This window comes from Fragaria vesca, linkage group LG4, assembly GCF_000184155.1.
Source record: "Fragaria vesca subsp. vesca linkage group LG4, FraVesHawaii_1.0, whole genome shotgun sequence".
In the NCBI taxonomy this organism is placed as follows: domain Eukaryota; kingdom Viridiplantae; phylum Streptophyta; class Magnoliopsida; order Rosales; family Rosaceae; genus Fragaria; species Fragaria vesca.
Window position 1 is genome coordinate 16,012,281 of NC_020494.1, and position 19,242 is coordinate 16,031,522.

General features: G+C 39.3%; 5 protein-coding genes across 5 annotated transcripts; 4 read left to right on the forward strand and 1 right to left on the reverse strand.

Annotated features, from left to right (window-relative positions):
* The first annotated feature begins 964 nt into the window (after positions 1-964).
* LOC101299951 lies at positions 965-6,605 on the forward strand. Its single transcript, XM_004297076.1, has 12 exons — positions 965-1,403; positions 1,881-3,010; positions 3,123-3,340; positions 3,536-3,660; positions 3,811-3,909; positions 4,188-4,260; positions 4,624-4,780; positions 4,878-5,169; positions 5,262-5,376; positions 5,500-5,663; positions 5,781-5,855; positions 5,986-6,605. The coding sequence occupies exons 1-12, from the start codon at positions 1,032-1,034 to the stop codon at positions 6,178-6,180; spliced, it is 3,015 nt and encodes a 1,004-aa protein (XP_004297124.1). The 5' UTR covers positions 965-1,031; the 3' UTR covers positions 6,181-6,605.
* Positions 6,606-10,292: 3,687 nt separating this feature from the next.
* LOC101300528 (homologous-pairing protein 2 homolog) lies at positions 10,293-14,025 on the reverse strand. The gene is made up of 7 exons (XM_004297078.1): positions 13,989-14,025; positions 13,867-13,892; positions 13,252-13,519; positions 13,078-13,148; positions 12,794-12,982; positions 12,621-12,715; positions 10,293-10,378 (listed from the first exon to the last, which is right to left on the reverse strand). Coding segments are annotated over exons 1-7 (678 nt in total). The 5' UTR covers positions 14,017-14,025; the 3' UTR covers positions 10,293-10,377.
* LOC101300241 lies at positions 10,395-12,214 on the forward strand. Its single transcript, XM_004297077.1, has 4 exons — positions 10,395-10,787; positions 10,879-10,982; positions 11,068-11,359; positions 11,465-12,214. Exons 1-4 carry the CDS (start codon positions 10,605-10,607, stop codon positions 12,092-12,094), a joined length of 1,209 nt encoding a protein of 402 aa, XP_004297125.1. The 5' UTR covers positions 10,395-10,604; the 3' UTR covers positions 12,095-12,214.
* A 240-nt stretch (positions 14,026-14,265) lies between the features above and the next one.
* On the forward strand, positions 14,266-15,904 carry LOC101308762. Its single transcript, XM_004298243.1, has 5 exons — positions 14,266-14,565; positions 14,679-14,772; positions 14,867-14,904; positions 15,010-15,145; positions 15,489-15,904. The coding sequence occupies exons 1-5, from the start codon at positions 14,266-14,268 to the stop codon at positions 15,902-15,904; spliced, it is 984 nt and encodes a 327-aa protein (XP_004298291.1).
* An 838-nt stretch (positions 15,905-16,742) lies between these two features.
* Positions 16,743-18,871, forward strand: LOC101309051 (aluminum-activated malate transporter 9-like). The gene is made up of 6 exons (XM_004298244.1): positions 16,743-17,055; positions 17,154-17,291; positions 17,392-17,661; positions 17,736-17,872; positions 17,958-18,104; positions 18,311-18,871. Exons 1-6 carry the CDS (start codon positions 16,743-16,745, stop codon positions 18,869-18,871), a joined length of 1,566 nt encoding a protein of 521 aa, XP_004298292.1.
* Positions 18,872-19,242: the final 371 nt, after the last annotated feature.

Below are 19,242 nucleotides of genomic sequence, written 5' to 3' on the forward strand. Positions count from 1 at the left end.
TGTGGCAATAAAGATGAGGAACAAGATGAAACGCAGAGTCGAAATTCTGGAAATCCAAGAGTTTGATGAAACTACTACCGAACAGATGGACCAAAGGCCTATGATTACTGCTGCCTATTGAAAGCCAATACAGAGGAAAATAGAGCATGTTTAGATTTTTATTAACGCCTCAAAATTGTATCGTAGGGAACATGTAGTTTAGCTGGTGATCTATATATAGTGTGAATAATAATTCTTGAGCATCCACAATTTCAGACTTTTACTTGATGACACTAGAAATTACAAGCCATGATTACTTATAATTATAAAGGTTAGTTTGGTGAGCGCTGCTAAGCGCTTCTAAGAAACTTTCAACACTAGTGCACATCTGAGTTTCTCACCTGTTTCTGCTTCACAATTCCACTGATCCATCGGATTCAATTAACAAATCGATGGCCCTTGGGGGTTGCGGGGTATGTTAACGGATGACTCACCTCTTTTCTTACCAACCAAGCAAACTACACTAACTCTTAGAAGATTTTTACAATGGAATATGTGGGTCCTAATAGTTTTCTTCATAAAAGTGACCAAAAAGAAAGAAGTCCTAGTTTGATTAGGGCTCATAAGTTAGAATCCGAAGTAGTTTAGATTGCAACACTGACATATTTACTTAGAATAAAAATAATCATGAATCAGTATTGATACCGAGTGGTTTGATTCCTTCTTTTTAATAACATTCTTGAGTATTCAGAAACCGTTTCCTGATTACGAAGGTGAGATATACACCAATTCCTATTCCTTCACGTATTAGTAAACTCATCAATAATTTCGTTGGAATCCTCTTTCTACAAGATGGGGCTCAATAAAGGCCGAAATTAGTTCGCACGTGCCGCTGTAGACCAGAACAAGGAAATCCACGTGCCCTTTTCCAATCTCAACTCTAAAAAAAAGTCATAAATAAACCAAAATCCAACGCGGACTCTCTCTCGCTCTCACAAAACCCAAAAATCGACGAGAGGTGAAAAATCGAACCCCAAACCCTAGATTTTCCAATGTCCGGCGACGACCGAGATTCGCGTCGCAAGCACCGCCGCGATCACTCCGACGACGACGCCGAGAAGTCCTCCAAGCGCCACAAGCACCGTCACCACCACCGCCACCACCGTCACCGCCATAGCAGCAAGAAGCGCGAAGAAGAAACCAAGGTTGCCGCGGAGGATATCGAAGCTCCTCCTCCGCCGCCTGTTATGCTATCTCCTTCGGACAGTCCTCGGCCGTCTGAGGACGTGGAGGAAGGCGAAATTCTTGACGACGGCGCCGGTGGTCGCGACGACGACGTTTTGGAAACGAAATCGGACTCTGGTGCCGAGTCCGGTGAAATTGAAGCTCCCGGAGCTCGCGAACGTTCAGATAGGAAAAATCCGGTGTGTTCTGATTGCCCTTATCTCTCTTGTTTTTCATTACATGTGCCTCTATTTGCTTGTTCATGATTTCTTTGTTCTATTGGATTTTAAACATTTAGATTTTTCTTTAAGATTCTTTAGTCGAAAATTTGGAGAAGGTGTTTGACTGTTTTCCTTTGCGAAAAGAGCATTGTATCTTTTGGTTGTTTTCGACTGTATGATGAATTTGTTTGGGTGAGAGATTGTTCAAGTGGCTGAGCCAAAGCCATTGTTCCTTACATATATAAGAACCTGCACTTGCACTAGCCGAACATGAGTCAATTGCAAAAGAAGTTTCATAGGCGTTTCCGTCAATGAAGGCTGATGGCTTACTTTTAATTTGTAAGAGCTGGTTACATTGCATATTAAACTAACTCTTTTTTATTTGCTTTTCCCGGAATGGTGTTAAGTACTGAAATTTGAGTGCTTACTTGTTTTTCTCTTGGCATTGTTCTGCAGGGACGTTATGGTGACAGTACCGTGGATAAAATCTCAAAGACCTTAGGCGAAGAACTTCGTAGTGATGATGATACCGGGAGTCCTATTGGGGGTAAGTCTCATGGTGAGGCTGGTTTGCCTCAAAATTCTAGTGTTGAGCCTCGCAAAGAAGATCGTGCCAATGGGAGTTTGGGGAAGAGGCGGCACCTGGAATCTGGGTCACCTTCTAGAGGAGGTGGTCATCGAAAGAAATACTATAGTGAAAATGTGGATGATGATAGAAGCAACTTACCTAATAAAGAAAACTCACCCTATAGAAGTATTGGTGACAGGTACGGTGAAGGGTTGCGTGGCAGGAGCAGATCAGTGTCACATGACCATGTGAGAGAGAGATCTCGTTCCCGTAGTATAGTTAAAGAGGAGGCACCGTCTAGAAGAAGATCTCATTCTCGCAGTATATTGGAAGAGGAAGCTCTTTCCAAAAGGAGACGTTATCATGATCGAGAAATCTCAGTATATGCCGAGAAAAGAAAGGCCGCGCAAAACTCTGATGATGAAGGTATGGTGAGGGATGATGAAAGGGAACACAGTATTAGTTATAGCAGATACTCTGGATTAGATCGCAGTCGAGAGAGAGAGAAGAGTAGGGAGAGGGAGGTGGACAGGGTTCGGAGAAGGGAGAAAGAACTAGAGAGGAACAGTGACCGGGATCATAGAAGGGACAAAGAAAGAGAAAGGAGTAGTGAAAGGGATTTGTTGAGGGACAGGAAAAGAGGAAGTGAACGTGGTGATAGCATTGAAAGGGTGGTTGATAGGGAAAGTAGGAGGGAAGAGCGACATAGGAGCAGGGACAGGACAAGGGAGGATGATGTTGATAGGAGCAGGGGCAGAGTCAAGCCTGCTGACAGAGATAGAGATATGGAGAGGGACCGTGATAGGGATAGGGACAGAGTTACAGACCGGAAATGGGAGAGGCGGGATGATAGATATAGGGACAAGGGTCGAGATATGGAGAGGGAGAGAAATGAAAGTGAAGGTGGATATAGAACTCAAGACAAGTATAATCATTCTGGTCAATCAAGGTATGAAGAAAAAAAATATTACCAGGACGGTTCAACAAAATCTGATCAAGCAGAAGTTCAGCTAGAAAGGTATTTTGTTATCTCCTTACCCTCTTTGTTGTTTCTTGATGCATAAAATTCCATTCTTTCTGTAGAGATGAATATGCTTATCCTTGATGTATGCATTCCTTTATTTCTGTAGAGACGAAGAGGAACAAGGAGATGATGAAGAGATGGTCGGTTTGCAAGTTGCTGATCAGGAAGAGGAAGATCTTAACAGAATTAAGGAGGAAAGCAGGAGGAGAAAGCAAGCAATCTTGGAAAAATATAAAAGTCAGCAATCACAATCACAACAAGAGACCAACATACAAACTGAGTCAAAGTTACAGCAACCCAATCATTTAGAGGGTCAAAATAAAGGTAGTTATATGTTTCTCTATGTTATTTTTAGCCAAGTTCTTGTTTCTAAACAAATTGCTCTCCATTTCTGGATGTTGTATTTTTTTATTTTTTATTTTTATTTTTTTTCTATTCTGGCTACTACATGTTACTACTTTGTGGTCTGTTATTTAAGTAATGAAATCATAATTTGCCTACACTATTGTGTTCCTGCAGATCATCTGGATCAAACAATAGGGGTTGTCAAAATCACAACCGAGGTTGATGGTGCTAGGGAAGAAGCAATTTCTACTACAGCTCCGCACAATGGTGCCCCAGGGCTTGGGGAGGGTACTCCAAAGGTGTGTCCTTTCTTTTCAAAATTCAGAGTACCCACGGTTTCTTTGACATTGTGTATTTGTTAAAGACTTGCAATTGCTGTTGAACTACGTAGTTCTTGGTATTTGATACAAGTTCTGTGACTTTTGCTTTTCAATATTCAACTTTTGCAGAGTGAAAGCTCTGGTGGCTCAGAACGCAAACAAGAAAGATCTGATGGTATTTTATGCGATGATATCTTTGGTGAGACCCCAACTGGAGTTCGAAAATTGGTAAGGTTCAATCCGTATGCATCCTGTAGTTATTTATCTACCACCTTTTAGTCTTGTTTTATCGTATGCATATATGACATCTAAATATTGATAGTGACTTCACTAGATTGATTATTTAATTGAAGTACTGCTGTTCTTAAATTGACGAGTGTTAAATTATACTTGTATATATGTTTATATATATATATATATATATCTATTATTATTATTATTATTTCAGCTGAACGTCATTGCTAATATATAGTTGATGTAATGTCTTATGCCTTTTTCCTATGCAGGACAAAGGTGATGTTGTACGTATTGAAAGGAGTGGTCTCCGTGACAACTGGGATGATGCAGAAGGATACTACAGTAAGTATTTGACCAATCTATAGTATTGAATTTTTGAAATTGGGTTTACATATATTGTTGGGTGGTGGTTACTTGCCAAATTCTATCTTCATCCTTTTGACTTTTTAGCAGTTTCTATCTATTAACCTACACCCCAGTCTTACATTTTTTCTTCCTGCAATAAAGATCCTGGATTTCCCTGTCTTGTTCTCTCACGTTGGAGCGTTAAGTATCTACCATATTCCTCGCGCCCTTTTCTTTTTCATTTCAAATAAAAAGTTAATGTTCCCTTTTCTCACTCAAAGTTGGTCATAACTGTAAATTCATAGTTACTTATCATGTATATTTTGTTGCCTTATTTATGTTTATGATGTTCTCTTACAGGCTACCGGTTTGGGGAGTTACTTGATGGCCGCTATGAGATCACTGCTGCTCATGGGAAAGGCGTGTTTTCAACAGTTGTTCGTGCAAAGAACCTTAAGGCTGATAATGGTGAACCAGAAGAAGTGGCAATTAAGATCATTCGTAGCAATGATACTATGTAAGTCATTGTGATGGTGCTAGTTTTGGTTATCGTTTGTATAGATATGCATGATTTAGTCTAGATGAGCTTGGACTAAACCCTATATGTGATGTAGGTACAAGGCTGGTATGACTGAGTTGGCCATATTGAAAAAACTAGTAGGTCAAGATCCTGACAATAAGCGCTATTGTGTTCGTTTTCTATCAAGTTTCAAGTATCGAAATCATCTATGTTTAGTCTTTGAATCTCTGCATATGAATCTCCGTGAACTTTTAAAGAAGTTTGGACGCAATATTGGTCTGAAGCTTACTGCAGTGAGGATATATGCCAAGCAACTCTTGATTGCGTTGAAGCATCTCAAAAACTGTGGTGTACTGCACTGTGATATAAAGCCAGATAACATGCTGGTATGATCTTGCTATTTGCTACTATCTTTTTGTGATCAGATTGATTTTATCTATGTTTCTCATCAAGTATTTTTCAATTGTCTGTAATGCAGGTTAACGAAGCAAAAAATGTTCTGAAGCTTTGTGATTTTGGTAATGCCATGTTTGCTGGCAAGAATGAAGTTACACCGTACCTTGTGAGCCGATTTTATCGTGCCCCTGAAATAAGTAAGTTATCCTGTTGCCAATTCTTTATTATCGCTTCTTCATTCATTTATTTTTATATTAGATAATGAGTTCAGTTAGTATTTTGCATCTGAATATCTTGATTTTCATCTGGTTGTGTTGCAGTTCTTGGCTTGCCATATGATCATCCACTGGATATCTGGTCTGTTGGCTGCTGTTTGTTCGAACTCTATACTGGAAAAGTCCTTTTTCCAGGTGCTACAAACAATGATATGCTACGTCATCACATGGAATTGAAAGGCCTTTTCCCTAAGAAGATGCTTCGGAAGGCAAGTATTTGCTTGATATTCCAGTATTTATATATGCAACTATTTATGTTCGCCTTTATATATTTGATATCATTACAGATTTTTAATATTCTATTTTCTTTGGTTTTTTACTTACAGGGAGCATTTACTTACCAAAATTTCGATCAGGATCTGAACTTTCATGCTACAGAAGATGATCCTGTTACAAAAAAGGTAAGCATCTCTCAACCTGTTTGTTTCTATGTATTTTGTGGCTTGCATGATATCTTGAGTTTAGCTGTCAATTGTTTCCCATTCGTTTCCTATATCATGTTGATTTAGGTTTTCAATTCTTCTGATGTAGGTCATTAAACGTGTGATTCTCAACATAAAGCCGAAAGATATTGGATCTATGATTGCAAGCTCTTCTGGCGAGGATCCAGATCCCAAGTTATTAGCTGATTTTAAAGATCTTTTGGATAAAATGTTTGTGCTTGATCCAGACAAGAGGTTGACAGTATCACAAGGTTTGAATCATCCATTCATCACTGGCAAGTGAACCGTGTTGCTGATTTTCTCACTCCAGAATTCTTGTTCCGCTAGATGTTTGTACATTTGTCCTTATTCATATTCAGTTTCTAATCATTGGGCATTATCTCTCTTCTATGTGGTGGCCGGAGAGCTTTTGACACAGTTTCGCATGGTTGAAGGGGGGATATTTGTCAGGAGTACTCATTACTGGCTGGTTCTTTCAGTGGAGTGTACTGTTTCTATTGTAAGACAACTAGCCGAAGGCGTTTTCCCATTGTAATCATTCATGATTGGCCGCTTCTTAATTTTAATACATCTTTTATAACTTCCCATCATGACTAATGTGTACTTTGAACCTGGTTTCTGCAATATGGTTTCTGTTACAACAGAAGTTCATTATATATACATATATCTCTATGAGCTCAGAAACAAGATACTTGTTCTTTTTACTTTCATTTTTAAAATTTCTTGCCTTGTCTTGTAATGTATTTTCTTGGTTTCTGCATTCTCAATTTCTCAATTTCCACAGAATTTATGATGTGATTAGTTGAAGGTTTGCTAAGCACACTTCTATGCTCATATAGCTTTTATCTGTCGTTTCTTTATAGCCAGTTCATTTTAACTATTCGCTCTGGAGATTCTAATTAGGTTTTTCATTCAGGATATCTGCCACTGCTTTGAGGCAACCCTCCAGTGCTTAGATGCTTAAAAAGGGAACCAGGAGAAGGTACCTTAGTTTGTTTATTAGGAGACTATTGTGACTTGTGAGGGACTTGGAAGTAGTTGTCATTATGCTGCATGTTTTGTCTTTCTGTTCTGTGATAAGAACTCATGGGTTAACTTGTAATTTTCTTTTTGCAAACTTATGGTCCAAGATCCATTTTTCTTTTTTTGGTTGTGTGCTTTGGTTGGCTTGCGAGATTGTGAAAGATAGTTGTCAACGTACATTGTACTCACTGTCTGAATCATCTGTTTCTGTGTTCACCTGTTTGAAAATGCTTTCGTTTTTCTGAACCATATGCTTTGATTTGGTGATCTACTCTGCTGAATGTTTATATTCTTTGACGTCAAGCTAGATATGCATGCAATTTGTACTCTGATGTGTAAACTCTGTTAGTCTTTGCTTGTCTGTGTTTTTTCATTGTCCGTTACTCTTAATATGTGCATATCCTAATGAGATTGCATTGCATCTGATCCATGGTCATTCTGGAGGCACTTGCACAGGAGGCATGTGGCTGCTGTCTGCATCAAAAAGAAAGTCCAAGTAAGTATTCCAGCTTATCAGTTTACTTCCCTTGGATTAAGTGTGAACCGTCACTCTGTATATTATTTAGACATTCTAAAGTTGTGATTTTCTTGTAGGGTTTTGGCCTCTGCTCCTGCTGCGCTTGTAAGTTGTAAGTAATATTCATAATAATGACTCCATGATGTTACGGTTTTCCGTGTTGAGTTTAAATATACTACCATTTTTTTTTACATGATACTGATGTGTGTGATCTCTATAGATGCATTATCTTAATTTGTAACATCTGCTGGACATGTGTGTGATGTCTGTTCTGCTGATATATTGTTATTGAGAGGCCAAATATTGCCTCTTATGGCAGTGGAGCAACATTTCAGCTATGTTATGAGTGAATAGGGAATATAATAGTAAACAAACTGAGATATAGATTTAGATTTCATTGTTTTTGTCAGATTCTTAATGTAGGTTGTCGGTATGGCTTAACTTCTATATGATATGATTACATTGTGTCTAATGCTTTCAAATAAACTTATTTTTGAAAATTCATGTTATTTTGGGAAGATAGAGGCCTTGGCTACAGGATTATACTAGATATAAATAATGTATCAAACTTCCCATTGAAGTAATGCAATGTCTTGATCTTCTTTTTTTTTGTTTTTTTTTTTTTTTTCTGTAAAAAATCAGAGTTGCTAGCTAGCTAAACAGTTCCATAGTTTAGTTTTAGTCCCCTTCAGAATACCGTCCATGTCTACGTAAGCAGTCTGCTGCACCCAATTATTTCAGTTACTTAATAATGGCACATATCCCTTTGCCAGATTCTGGCGCTATTATCCTTGTTGGTTTTCATTTGTCTCTCTAGGTCTACTGTCTTCTTGCCTACCTTTTTATATTTCACTTTATATACATCTAGCCAATGGCTGGATGGGGCCGAATGGGCTTTCTCTTGCATACATTTGTAAACTGAGCTGAAATGTGTATTTACCGGATTGGTTGAAATGAAGAGTGGTAATGTGGTACTTGCCAAAATGCGTCCAATATACTTGAATGTTATTTGTTATGAAATATTGTGTATCCAATTATATACACCTAGATCAAAATGTGCCCAAAGTGTTCTAATATGCTACGAATAACGCTCCCACTTTAGGAATGCGAACGGTTTCTCTAAAGAAGTCCTCAACACCGAGCAAATACCTTTGAACACTTTTTTCTCTTTTTTTGTGAACTGGGTCAAACCCCCAAGAAACAGAAGCTGATAATCAGTTAGGATAGTTCCATCTTTATGCACAGGTTCCATGTCACCCATGACAACTCTGCTAATTGATTGTCTATTACTATCCTCAACATCAAGTGAGGTACATTTAGACATTGTATTGAAAGTAGTCTCCTTTGGTGTATAATATGCGGTCTCATATCTCAGTGATGTGAAATCTAGTGGTAGTGGTAGGTGATATTTTGCCGTGCACGAAAACAGTTTGCATGCTAAAGTTTTTTCATATGACATCATAAACCACAGCAAGCAATCCAATAATCTTATTGGTATCGTTTTGGGATGCTTGTTGGGTTAAAATAGTGTTTGGTGGACATTTGATTTCATGTGACTTGTGATACAAGAGAACAGAGAATGGTGTTATACAGAATAGTGTTTCGTTTGCATAATCCGACATTAACATGGTGCCAAATAGTAGTGGCGTTCAATGTCAAACAGTTAGGTTAGAGAATTTACTCTTCTACACTCACCTGATGGGGGCGGGGGCCGGGGGGCGGGGGGCGGGTGGGGGGTGGACATCAAAACGGGCAATGAAGAGCCCCATTATTTCAGTTTCTTGCCAAGAACGTGATACAAGAGAACAGAGAATGGTGTTATACAGAATGGTGTTTCGTTAGCATAATCTGACATTAACCTGGTGCCAAATAGTCGGTCTTCTGTTTTCAAAACGGGCAATGAAGAGCCCCATTATTTCAGTTTCTTGCCAAGAACGTATATAGAGATGTGCAAGAAACTTCACTACAACTGTTCAAAACTCAAGGGCCCATATCGAAAAAGACTCTTGATCTACATGCTCTAAAGTTTATGCAACCTTCTGTTTGTTATTGTTTATATCAAAATCGCTTTCCCTCTTGGTGAGATTTGAATCCATAATATTTACAGTCAGATATGCAACTTGACCAAAAGAAAATGCAGCACGAAACTATTGAATTTCGAGTTGTATCAAATTGAACTTTGGTAAGGGCGTTGATGGGTTGTACTCTCACATTGGGTTGGTTCAAATCTTGACGACGTTGATTTGAGTTAAATTACAATTTACTTACTGAACGTGTCTGCGTTTGGTCACTCACGTATTAGTCTCGGAATTTGAATAATCCGACTACTGTAGTATAATGTGATCTTGATCAGAACCGACTACTATCCATTTTCCTAACAAAAATGGTCTCACCTCAAAACTGAGCTCTAGTTTCTCTCTAGGATTTTGTATTTCTTTAAGAAAAAGTGACGCGATCTTTTCACGCTTATTTGCGGCCTGATATTTTCATAGACTTTTTTGGGTGACATAGCCTTTTATAATTCAATTATGTTTTATGTAATTAATTAATTAAATAAGTAAATCGGGTTGACAAAAGCTAAAATCCAGAAGAGAGAAAATGACACCATGGTAATCAGTCACGAAACTTCAAACAAAATTTCGGAGAGGCAAGATAACCGGAGGGGCCAATATATATCAAATTCTTAAACTGAATACTAATAAATTCACAATTATACCATACATAGAAGACAATTATAACGTAATCATACAATTATACCATAATTGATTGTGATTATACCATAATTAAATGTAATTATATGTAATTAAAACTAATTTAAAACTTGCCGCCGGAGCCAGACTAGTGTGTCACGTGCTCGCTCGTGTGATCGAGAAGCCTCTCTTCGCAGCAATTTCCACGTAAGACCAAACCGCACCGCGTCTAAATTTTACACCCTCCTCGTCTGCACTTGCATAAACAAAAAAAATCATGCATCTAGAAACGAGACTTAGCTCCTAAGCTATTTAGTCCACACGACGTTGTATAGCAACGAAAGAAACACATACTTAAAATCCCTTTAAAGGTCGCATATTCACATTTTCATATTCGTCATTTCAAAAAGGAGCAATCGACCGTGAGCTTCTTTGTTGTGTTGTGATTTGTACGAGAGCGGTACACAACGGAGCAGTATGGGAAGAAAGCTCGACGCTTTGTTTGGTAGGAGCAAGACCTCTAAGTTGAAACCAGTCCTCGCTCTTGCTCTCTCCCGCCTTGTCGTCCTCAAAACGCAGCGTCAGGCCAGGTGCAGCCAGTCCCGCTCCGATGTGCTCCAGCTCCTCCAGCTCGGCCACCATGACCGAGCTCTTATTCGAGTAAGATCGAAATTATGTTGACTAAGTGGTAGCATCTATAGTTTGCCTGGTTGACTATGTATTGATGAGAGTTTCATTTGATTGTTTGCAGGTTGAGCAGGTGATCAAGGAACAGAACATGCTGGATGTGTATGTCATGATCGAGCGGTATTGCAACCTCTTGATCGAAAGAGTTCACCTCATTGAACAAGAGAGGTTTGTTAGTTGATTCATTCCACTAGTGTTTGCTTTGTGGTGTCTTAGGCTGACATTGATGGAAAATTTTCTTTTTAATGTACAGGGAATGTCCAGAGGAATTGAGGGAGGCAGCATCAAGTATGCTGTATGCTGCTTCGAGATGTGGAGAATTCCCAGAGCTTCAAGAGATTCGTAGTATTCTCAGCGCTCGCTTTGGCAAGGAATTCACTGCTCGTTCCATTGAATTGCGCAACAATTGCGGAGTCAGCCTTATCATGACCCAAAAACTGTCGACTAGGATGCCATCCAGGGAGAGCAGAATGAAAGTGCTTAAAGAAATTGCCTTTGATAATTCCATTGTTCTGAACCTAGAAGAAACTTCTGGCTCCGTTGAGGTATGTGACTGTTAACTTATAAAGAGAAAAAGCAATTGCTATTATTTACTATGAAACTAAACAAGAATATTCATGAATGCGGCTCTCTGTGTGTGACTGATGCAGGATAAGAAGGTCCAGACACCACCACACCCACAGGCTAGTTCAAGTGGCACGGCAGGATCAGCAGAAGTTCTGCAGGCTTTTAAAGAGGAGACGGAAAAAGATGATAAGTACTCTAATAAGAAATACAAGGATGTGGCTCATGCAGCTCAAGCTGCTTTTGAGTCTGCAGCTTATGCAGCGGCAGCTGCAAGAGCAGCCGTGGAACTGTCCAGATCTGACACTCATGATTCTGATGATCAAAACAGTCCTGGTCCTAAACGAGGCAAATTATCAAGCAGATATATATCCTCAAAAACTGAATTCAGATCACAGAATGAGCACATCACTGTGCAGAATCAGGCTGAAGTGAAGAGGTCAGCATCTTCAAGTTCAGATTCAGAAGGTGATGTATCAGAGGTGACCCCTCCAGTGTCCTCGGATGCCACAGGCCAGCCCAGTCATTCAGGGAAGGATACAATTTTTGATGATAGTGAAGATGAACAAAGTACCAAGGCCCCATCTCCTAAGGGAGTTCCTTCAAGGGTTCAATCTGGGATGAAGGTCGAGCCGGAGGGATCATCTAGAAGGCTAACATTAAACTTAGAGAAGGGACCATTCTCTCTGAGAAACAGACGGGTCTTTGGACACTGAGGAGCATGGGTGGTATGGTGTGTTGATCTGCATGTAAGTTTTGTTATTGTGCTAATAAGGTAACTGGCTATTAATTTGATTATTATTTTTGTCGCTTTTATGTTTTCTCGAAGTGCAAAACTTGGTGTGTTAAGTTTTGAAGCTCTGTGATATTATTCTATGAAAAAGTTGTATGTTGTTGTTACAGTAAGAACTCGAAATATAAGTGGGGTGCTGTCTGTAGATGGACATGGATAGACAAATTTTCCCTAAGGTACAACTACAACCCCCAACAGATTTAATATAACAAACAGATTAGACTTGTGTCAAAACCCCTTAGATCTAGATTTCAGCATGCTAATCACTTCAAAGGTTTCATTATGTGGTTTCAGCATGTAACATCAGTAGATTTAACCATTAAACCTACATTGTAATCTCCAGAGTCTGCAGAATATACATAACTACATAAGTTTACTATCAGTTGTTAAATAAGCAGAGAACTCATTTCCAACCTTTGACTATGCATAACTTCACCATAAAACCTCACCAGCCTCTAGGCCGCTTCGTACTCTTTGGCAGCAGGTCACTGAATGACTGTAGATCCACACCAACATCCTCATCATATTCAAGCCCTAGCTCTTCCTGCGTTAACACAAGAGATTATTAAGAACTATACCATAGAAAAATCCATGAGCTTGAATAACGAAGCAGCCAACAAACCTTGAATTCCTTGAGATCTTTAGGTGAATTCTCAGTAATAGTGTCCCAAAGATCTCTGAAAATCCTCTTGCGCTTTCTCCACTGACTTATCTTCTCCGAGTACATTTGCTCAATAATCTTGCGGTCTTCAGGCCTGACCAAGGTAACTCCTCCTCGCAATTTATCCAACTTGTCTTCCAGTTCCTTGACCTGATACACAATTCAAAACTCCACAGCTTCATCATACCAGTGTTTCCACAGACAGATCTTTTGAGTACGAGTTCAATCGGTCCCATTTAACCTACCTCCTTTCTCAGTTTGGTGTCCTTCTCCTTTATTTGTTCCATGGTCAAATTCGACTGCAAAGCTTTGATTTCTGCAACAACAAGGGCATCATGAAACCGAGAATCAAAATACCGAAAAACCAGCAACATTATATGAAAAAACTATAGCGTATACCAAAAAAACAGTATCAGTACCTCCCTCCACCTCGCTAATTGCCCTCTTTTGCTCAGCCAACTGTTCTTGCAGCTTCGTATTTGCTTCCTTCATCTGACTAAGCTCCTCACTGTTCGGAATATCAAACTGGTCTTGCCGAGCCAGGTATATCTTCTGCTTCCCATACTCCTTGAACGAAATCTTTCCACCATCAGCAAGAGTATCCAGCGATTTCTGTACCGCCGTCTTCTTAAGATTGTACTTTTGCAGCGCATCCGCCACATTCTGCGAATTCAGTGGCTTATTTTGCTGAAACAAAACACAAACAACTCTACATCAACATTAGGGAGCCAAACGCACCTTAAGATCTGATAATGTCCTTCAATAATTCCTTGATAGCAAAATCATGAGGCTAACAATTGCAACAACAGCAAGAAAAATTAAGCTTAATAGGCTAATCGAAGAAGCTAGGTTTAGCTTAATCAAGATCATTTCGAATTCCAAACCTCCTAAACAGCCTAAAACTCAGAAAGAGGAAATTTACATTTCGCTAGTGCCTAAAAATTTTAGATCTGAAATGAAATCAGAAATCAATAGCGGAAATGAAGAATGAATCCGAAAACGAAAATAAAGTGAGAAGAGACATCTGAGTTTACCTCATTCACGAATCTGAGAACGATTGCTGCCAAGTTTTCAGAAACCAAAAGAGAACGATTATCGCTCAGTAAATCTGAAATCGAAATGAGTAGAACTAAGAGCTTCGCTAGAGTGTGATTACCTTCAGTGTTATCGGATTTGGGCGCCATTGTTGGCGGGAAAAAGCTTCTGAAACCTAGTGCTTTCGCTTTGAAAATGGAAGAAGGAAGCAAAGACCTGGCTTCCTTTATAAGCAGCTACCTGCTCCCACGACGTCGTTTTAGTCAGCCTCGAACCAGTTAGACGAAATTACCCTCGGATGGAAGCTTAATTTACAGAACCAACCAATCCTCTATTTTAGTGTAGAGAAGGGAAGCCACGCCGTGTCCGTTTTTTTTTTTTCATTCCCCATAAAACAAATGGCCACCGTTACTACGACATCTCAGCTTCTTCTCTGCACCAACCGCGCCATTTTCGCGACCCGGGCCCGATTCCGAAAACCCGACCCGGTTGCATTGGAAGCACATTTTTCGGCACCACAGTCGCTCAGGGTCTCAAAGCTGAAGCCACTAGTTGTGTGCCACGCGTCACGTCGGAAACCCACCACAGCTGTCCAACCAGAGACTGGAAATGAAGATTCCCGGCGACTGTTTCAGACTGGTCTCTGGGTTGCTGAGGCAGTCTACATTTTATGGCTGTTTCTTCTTCCTTATGCTCCTGTGTGTGATTGTGCTTCAAATTTTTACTGGGTTCTTTTCTTTTTTAACTTCAGTGAGTAAAATTCATACAGAGAATCACGATGTTAATGATTTTGGGTTTCCTAATACTGCAGGGAGACCCGGTGTGGGCTATAAGTTCAGAAACAGTGAATTCTCTTCTGGGCCTCTCTTTGAATTTCTTCTTTGTGTTGCCTCTTTTCAACTCTGGTATGATCAAATCAAGTTGGATATGTATTTTGGTAGTGATTTTTTTTTTACTGTGTTCTTGATGATTTATGTGGTTAACTTAATGGCAGAGTAGTTGGTATTAATTTTATTGATGCCCCAGTTCTTCACCCGGTAAGATTGTTGTGTGTGAGTCAATTTGGTTACTATTTACTGCCAATTGAAGCAATGTGTTTTTTGGATTTGAATGGGGTGTAAGTTTGGTTGTTTTGGAATCAGATGTCTGAAGGGCTATTCAACTTTGTGATTGGGTGGACGTTCATGTTTGCTCCTTTGCTTTTCACTGATGGGAAGAGGGACAGATACAAGGGGTCTCTTGATGTCTTGTGGGGATTTCAGATGTTCCTTACAAACAGTATGCCTTCTTTTGTTATTACTCTGATATATTTGATGATTGAATGAGAATGAGCCGAGTTTTCGATTAGCTTAATCATGTAGAACACAAATCAAAGTATTTATCTTCATTGTTGACTCCATAGGAATATATGGTATATCATAGACTAGCTACTCAGCTGGTTTTGATTGACCTTCTAATGATATAACATGTCGAAATGCCTCAATGTGCATATGCATATTCAACTGATGAAGGATGAGAAACAATTTATTCAGTGGATAGTTTTGTTTTGAAATTGGGATATTTAGTGTTCAGTTACATTGTCCATCAATGACTCAATTCTTTGTATATGTGATGTGAACAGCATTTTTGATACCTTACATGGCTATTCGGCTGAATGCACCTGAATCAGACTACACTCCCAGCAAGCGCTCACAGCTTGGAGATGTGATGACCAAAGGTGCTAGCATCGTCGGACTTGTTGGTGGAGGGATATGTCTGATATCTGCATTGTGGGCACTTTATGGACGGATGGACGGCAACTTTGGCGGCATTTCTGAGCGTTGGGAGTTTTTGATCAGCTATCTAGGATCCGAGAGGCTGGCTTATGCATTCATTTGGGATATAGTTCTTTATAGTGTCTTCCAGCCTTGGTTGATAGGTGACAATCTGCAGAATGTTGAGAGAAGCAAGATTGGTATCGTAAATTACCTTAGATTTGTGCCCGTGATTGGCTTAGTTGCTTACCTTCTTTGTTTGAACCTTGATGAGGAACAGTAAATGTACATTGTGGTTATGGTCCAAGAATGAATGACAATGCAGCTCAATAATATCCCAGTTGATATGGTTGCTTCTTAGGCTTTTATACATCACAAGAATCAAAAACCAACATCAGGCTATCGCCAAGATAGACAAGAAGTTTCCTCTACTTTTATCCTTGCACAGAAAGACAAGGAGACGAAGATTGAGACGAAGATTCCTCAGTAAAAGCCAGTGGCCCAATAATTTCAACAGATTCTCTTTACCTCGTCTTCTTCACCTATGATTTGTTTTTAGAAAATTACATACAAGTCACAATTCAAACATTTTTTAGCATCAACGAGCAACTTTGGGCAGTTAGGTCTTAAAAAAACAAAAAACAAAAAATGGATTGAACTCTTGCCGACTTGCTGCAGTAGTTGATGTTCAATATTTATGTTTTTCGTAATATTTTGTTTAGATGTTAGATTTGTTCATCAAATAATGTGACGACAACACGACACGACCCACATGTTAAACACGTTTACTAATAATAATAATATTAGATAAGGAATCAGTGGCTTTGATCATATGTTACCATTGCTGCCAATCTGTCCTGTTACATCCAAGCACCCGAGGGGTGTGTATCCAATGCATGAAGTAATTGGTTTATTCCACGTTTCGGGCATCCAGGGTCTATTTGCTAAATAATACACTCTTTGCTAGAAGTAGGTCCTTGTTAGTTGTGAACCTGTCATTATTTCTCTTTGCATCAACTTTGTCTCCTTGGTACTCTCTAGATCATCTGGAACTGAAGAAGAGGAACTACTTCGGCTCAAGTAGTTGAGAATTCTCAGTTGTATTCAAAGACTCAAAGAGCATGGAGAAGTCGCTTTTGGTTAGCTTCAAAGAGGACGAGTATGAAAGAGAGAGCAGCACATATGTATGCTGTTTCAGTTTCTTGGGCCAAAAGGTAATGAAGTTTAGGGAAGATATACTTGATTTTGCTCTCAAAGCTTGGGAAATGGGTCGTTCTGATCCCAGAAAAGTCATATTTGCTATAAAAATGGGACTGGCATTGTCCATTGTTTCTTCGCTCATATTCTGGAAAGAATCATTCCACAATATCGATATTGGTCAGTACTCAATCTGGGCTATCCTCACCGTCATTGTCATGTTCGAATTCAGCATAGGTACTACTTACATTTGACTATGACACTTGAACAATATATATTTGAGTTCATTTTTTATTTTACTCACTAGTTTTAGTACTAAATCTTTCTTAATGCAGGAGGGACTTTCATTAAAGGATTTAATCGAGGGTTAGGAACCTTGGTTGCTGGAATCCTTGCTTTCTGCTTCGCCGAAGTATCTCTGCTGGCTGGAAATTTGGAGGAAGTTGTAATTGTCATAAGCGTTTTTATAGTTGGTTAGTATTAGCTTTTCCCAACTAAAATAGAAAATTAGTACTTGTTTTTACTATGCTGCCACTTTTCTAATTACTCTGCTTCTCTTTTTTTGACGACTAGGATTTTTTGCATCTTACTTGAAGCTGTATCCAACAATGAAACCCTATGAATATGGATTTCGAGTTTTCGTCTTGACATATTGCATTCTTATGGTGGCTGGGAATAGAACAAGGGAGTATAACGGGGCTGTTACGACTCGTTTGGTGCTTATTGCTGTGGGTGCTGCTGTGTGTTTGTTTGTTAACATCTGTATATGCCCAATATGGTCAGGAGAGGATCTGCATAACTTGGTGGTCAAAAATTTCAAGGAAGTTGCTACTTCATTAGAAGGTATACATACAAGTACTTAATTTCTTGGTGAAACTTTAGTTGATGATACTTGCTGAGCAGGTTTCTTTGCTTAGGGTGTGTCGATGGCTACCTGAAATTCGTCGAATATGAGAGGACTCCATCGAAAATTCTCACATACCAAGCCTCAGATGATTCAATGTACAAGGGCTATAAATCAGTGATGGAGTCTAAAAGCCAAGAAGAAACTCTGGTGTGTATGATTTCACTAATTATGTGCTTATGATTATTTAGACAGTCAAAATAATAGGTTTGGTTTATGTTTTTCACATATGCAGTTGGGGTTTGCAATCTGGGAACCACCTCATGGCCGATATAGAATGTTGAATTATCCTTGGAAAAACTATGTCAAAGTGAGCAGTGCACTGAGGCATTGTGCATTCATGGTCATGGCACTCCATGGATGCCTTCTTTCTGAAATACAGGTAAACGTTTTATGAATGTTGTGCATTCTTTCTTGAAAAACCTAAAAGAATACTATATAGTGAGAAGTTGCCTCGAAGTTAAATGTGGTGTCTTCTGACTGTCCTTTTACTCTGCATCTATTATTTGGATGTATGCATATGCAGCTTCCTTCACACTGAGTTTTCCATTAACTAAGCTTGTGAAGTTGTGATCCTGTATACTGCAGGCCCCAGCCGAAAAGAGACTGGTCTTTTGTACGGAGCTCCGGCGGGTCGGAGCAGAAGGTGCAAAAGTTTTGAGAGAGCTTGGGAAAAAGATAGAGAAGATGGAAAAGTCAGGCCCCGGAGACATACTGAAAGATGTTCATGAGGCAGCAGAGAAGTTACAGAAGAGTATAGACCGTAGATCATACATACTGGTCAATTCAGAGAGTTGGGAAATCGGAAGACGACCTAGAGAACAAGAAGGTGCTGAAAATGTTTCGGATTACAAGGACAGTGATGATATGAAATTGGGACTCAAGTCCTTGAGTGAAACTGTGCTTGACCTGAGGTCTGTTTCTGCTGCATGGACACCTTCTGCAACACAAGGTGCTTCCTCACAATGCGTGTTTAGGAATCAACCAGCTTGGCCATTCGGAGTCGGCAAGGAAGACACAACATATGAAAGTGCAAGCGCCTTGTCCTTGGCTACATTTGTGTCGCTCCTAATCGAATTCGTTGCCAGGCTTCAAAATGTGGTCGATTCATTTGAAGAACTTGGTGAGAAAGCAAAGTTTACGAGTTAGTGAAGAACTTGGCCACCTGCTAAGAAGAAATCTTGATTTCGCTTGGTTCAAAAATAAAAGTCCCCAAGTGCAGCTAGTTGGCTATTGATCTAGTTACGCTTTCTTTCTTTGAAAATCGACCTAGTTACCCTTTCCAATAAACTACTGGTCTGAAAATCTTCTAGCAAGGATAGTTCATTTCTTATTCCACATATGATACGTTAGAATTTAAATATGTAGATTTCTAAGTTGAGCCATTGGCTTATTTTAGAACATCTCCAACAGTGGTTGATAAAATAAAATTTAGATAAAAATTATATTTATAAATTCATTTTGAGAGTTTTGCTAGCTATTACAGAAAACTTAGCCATTCATTGACAAATTCTCTCTCC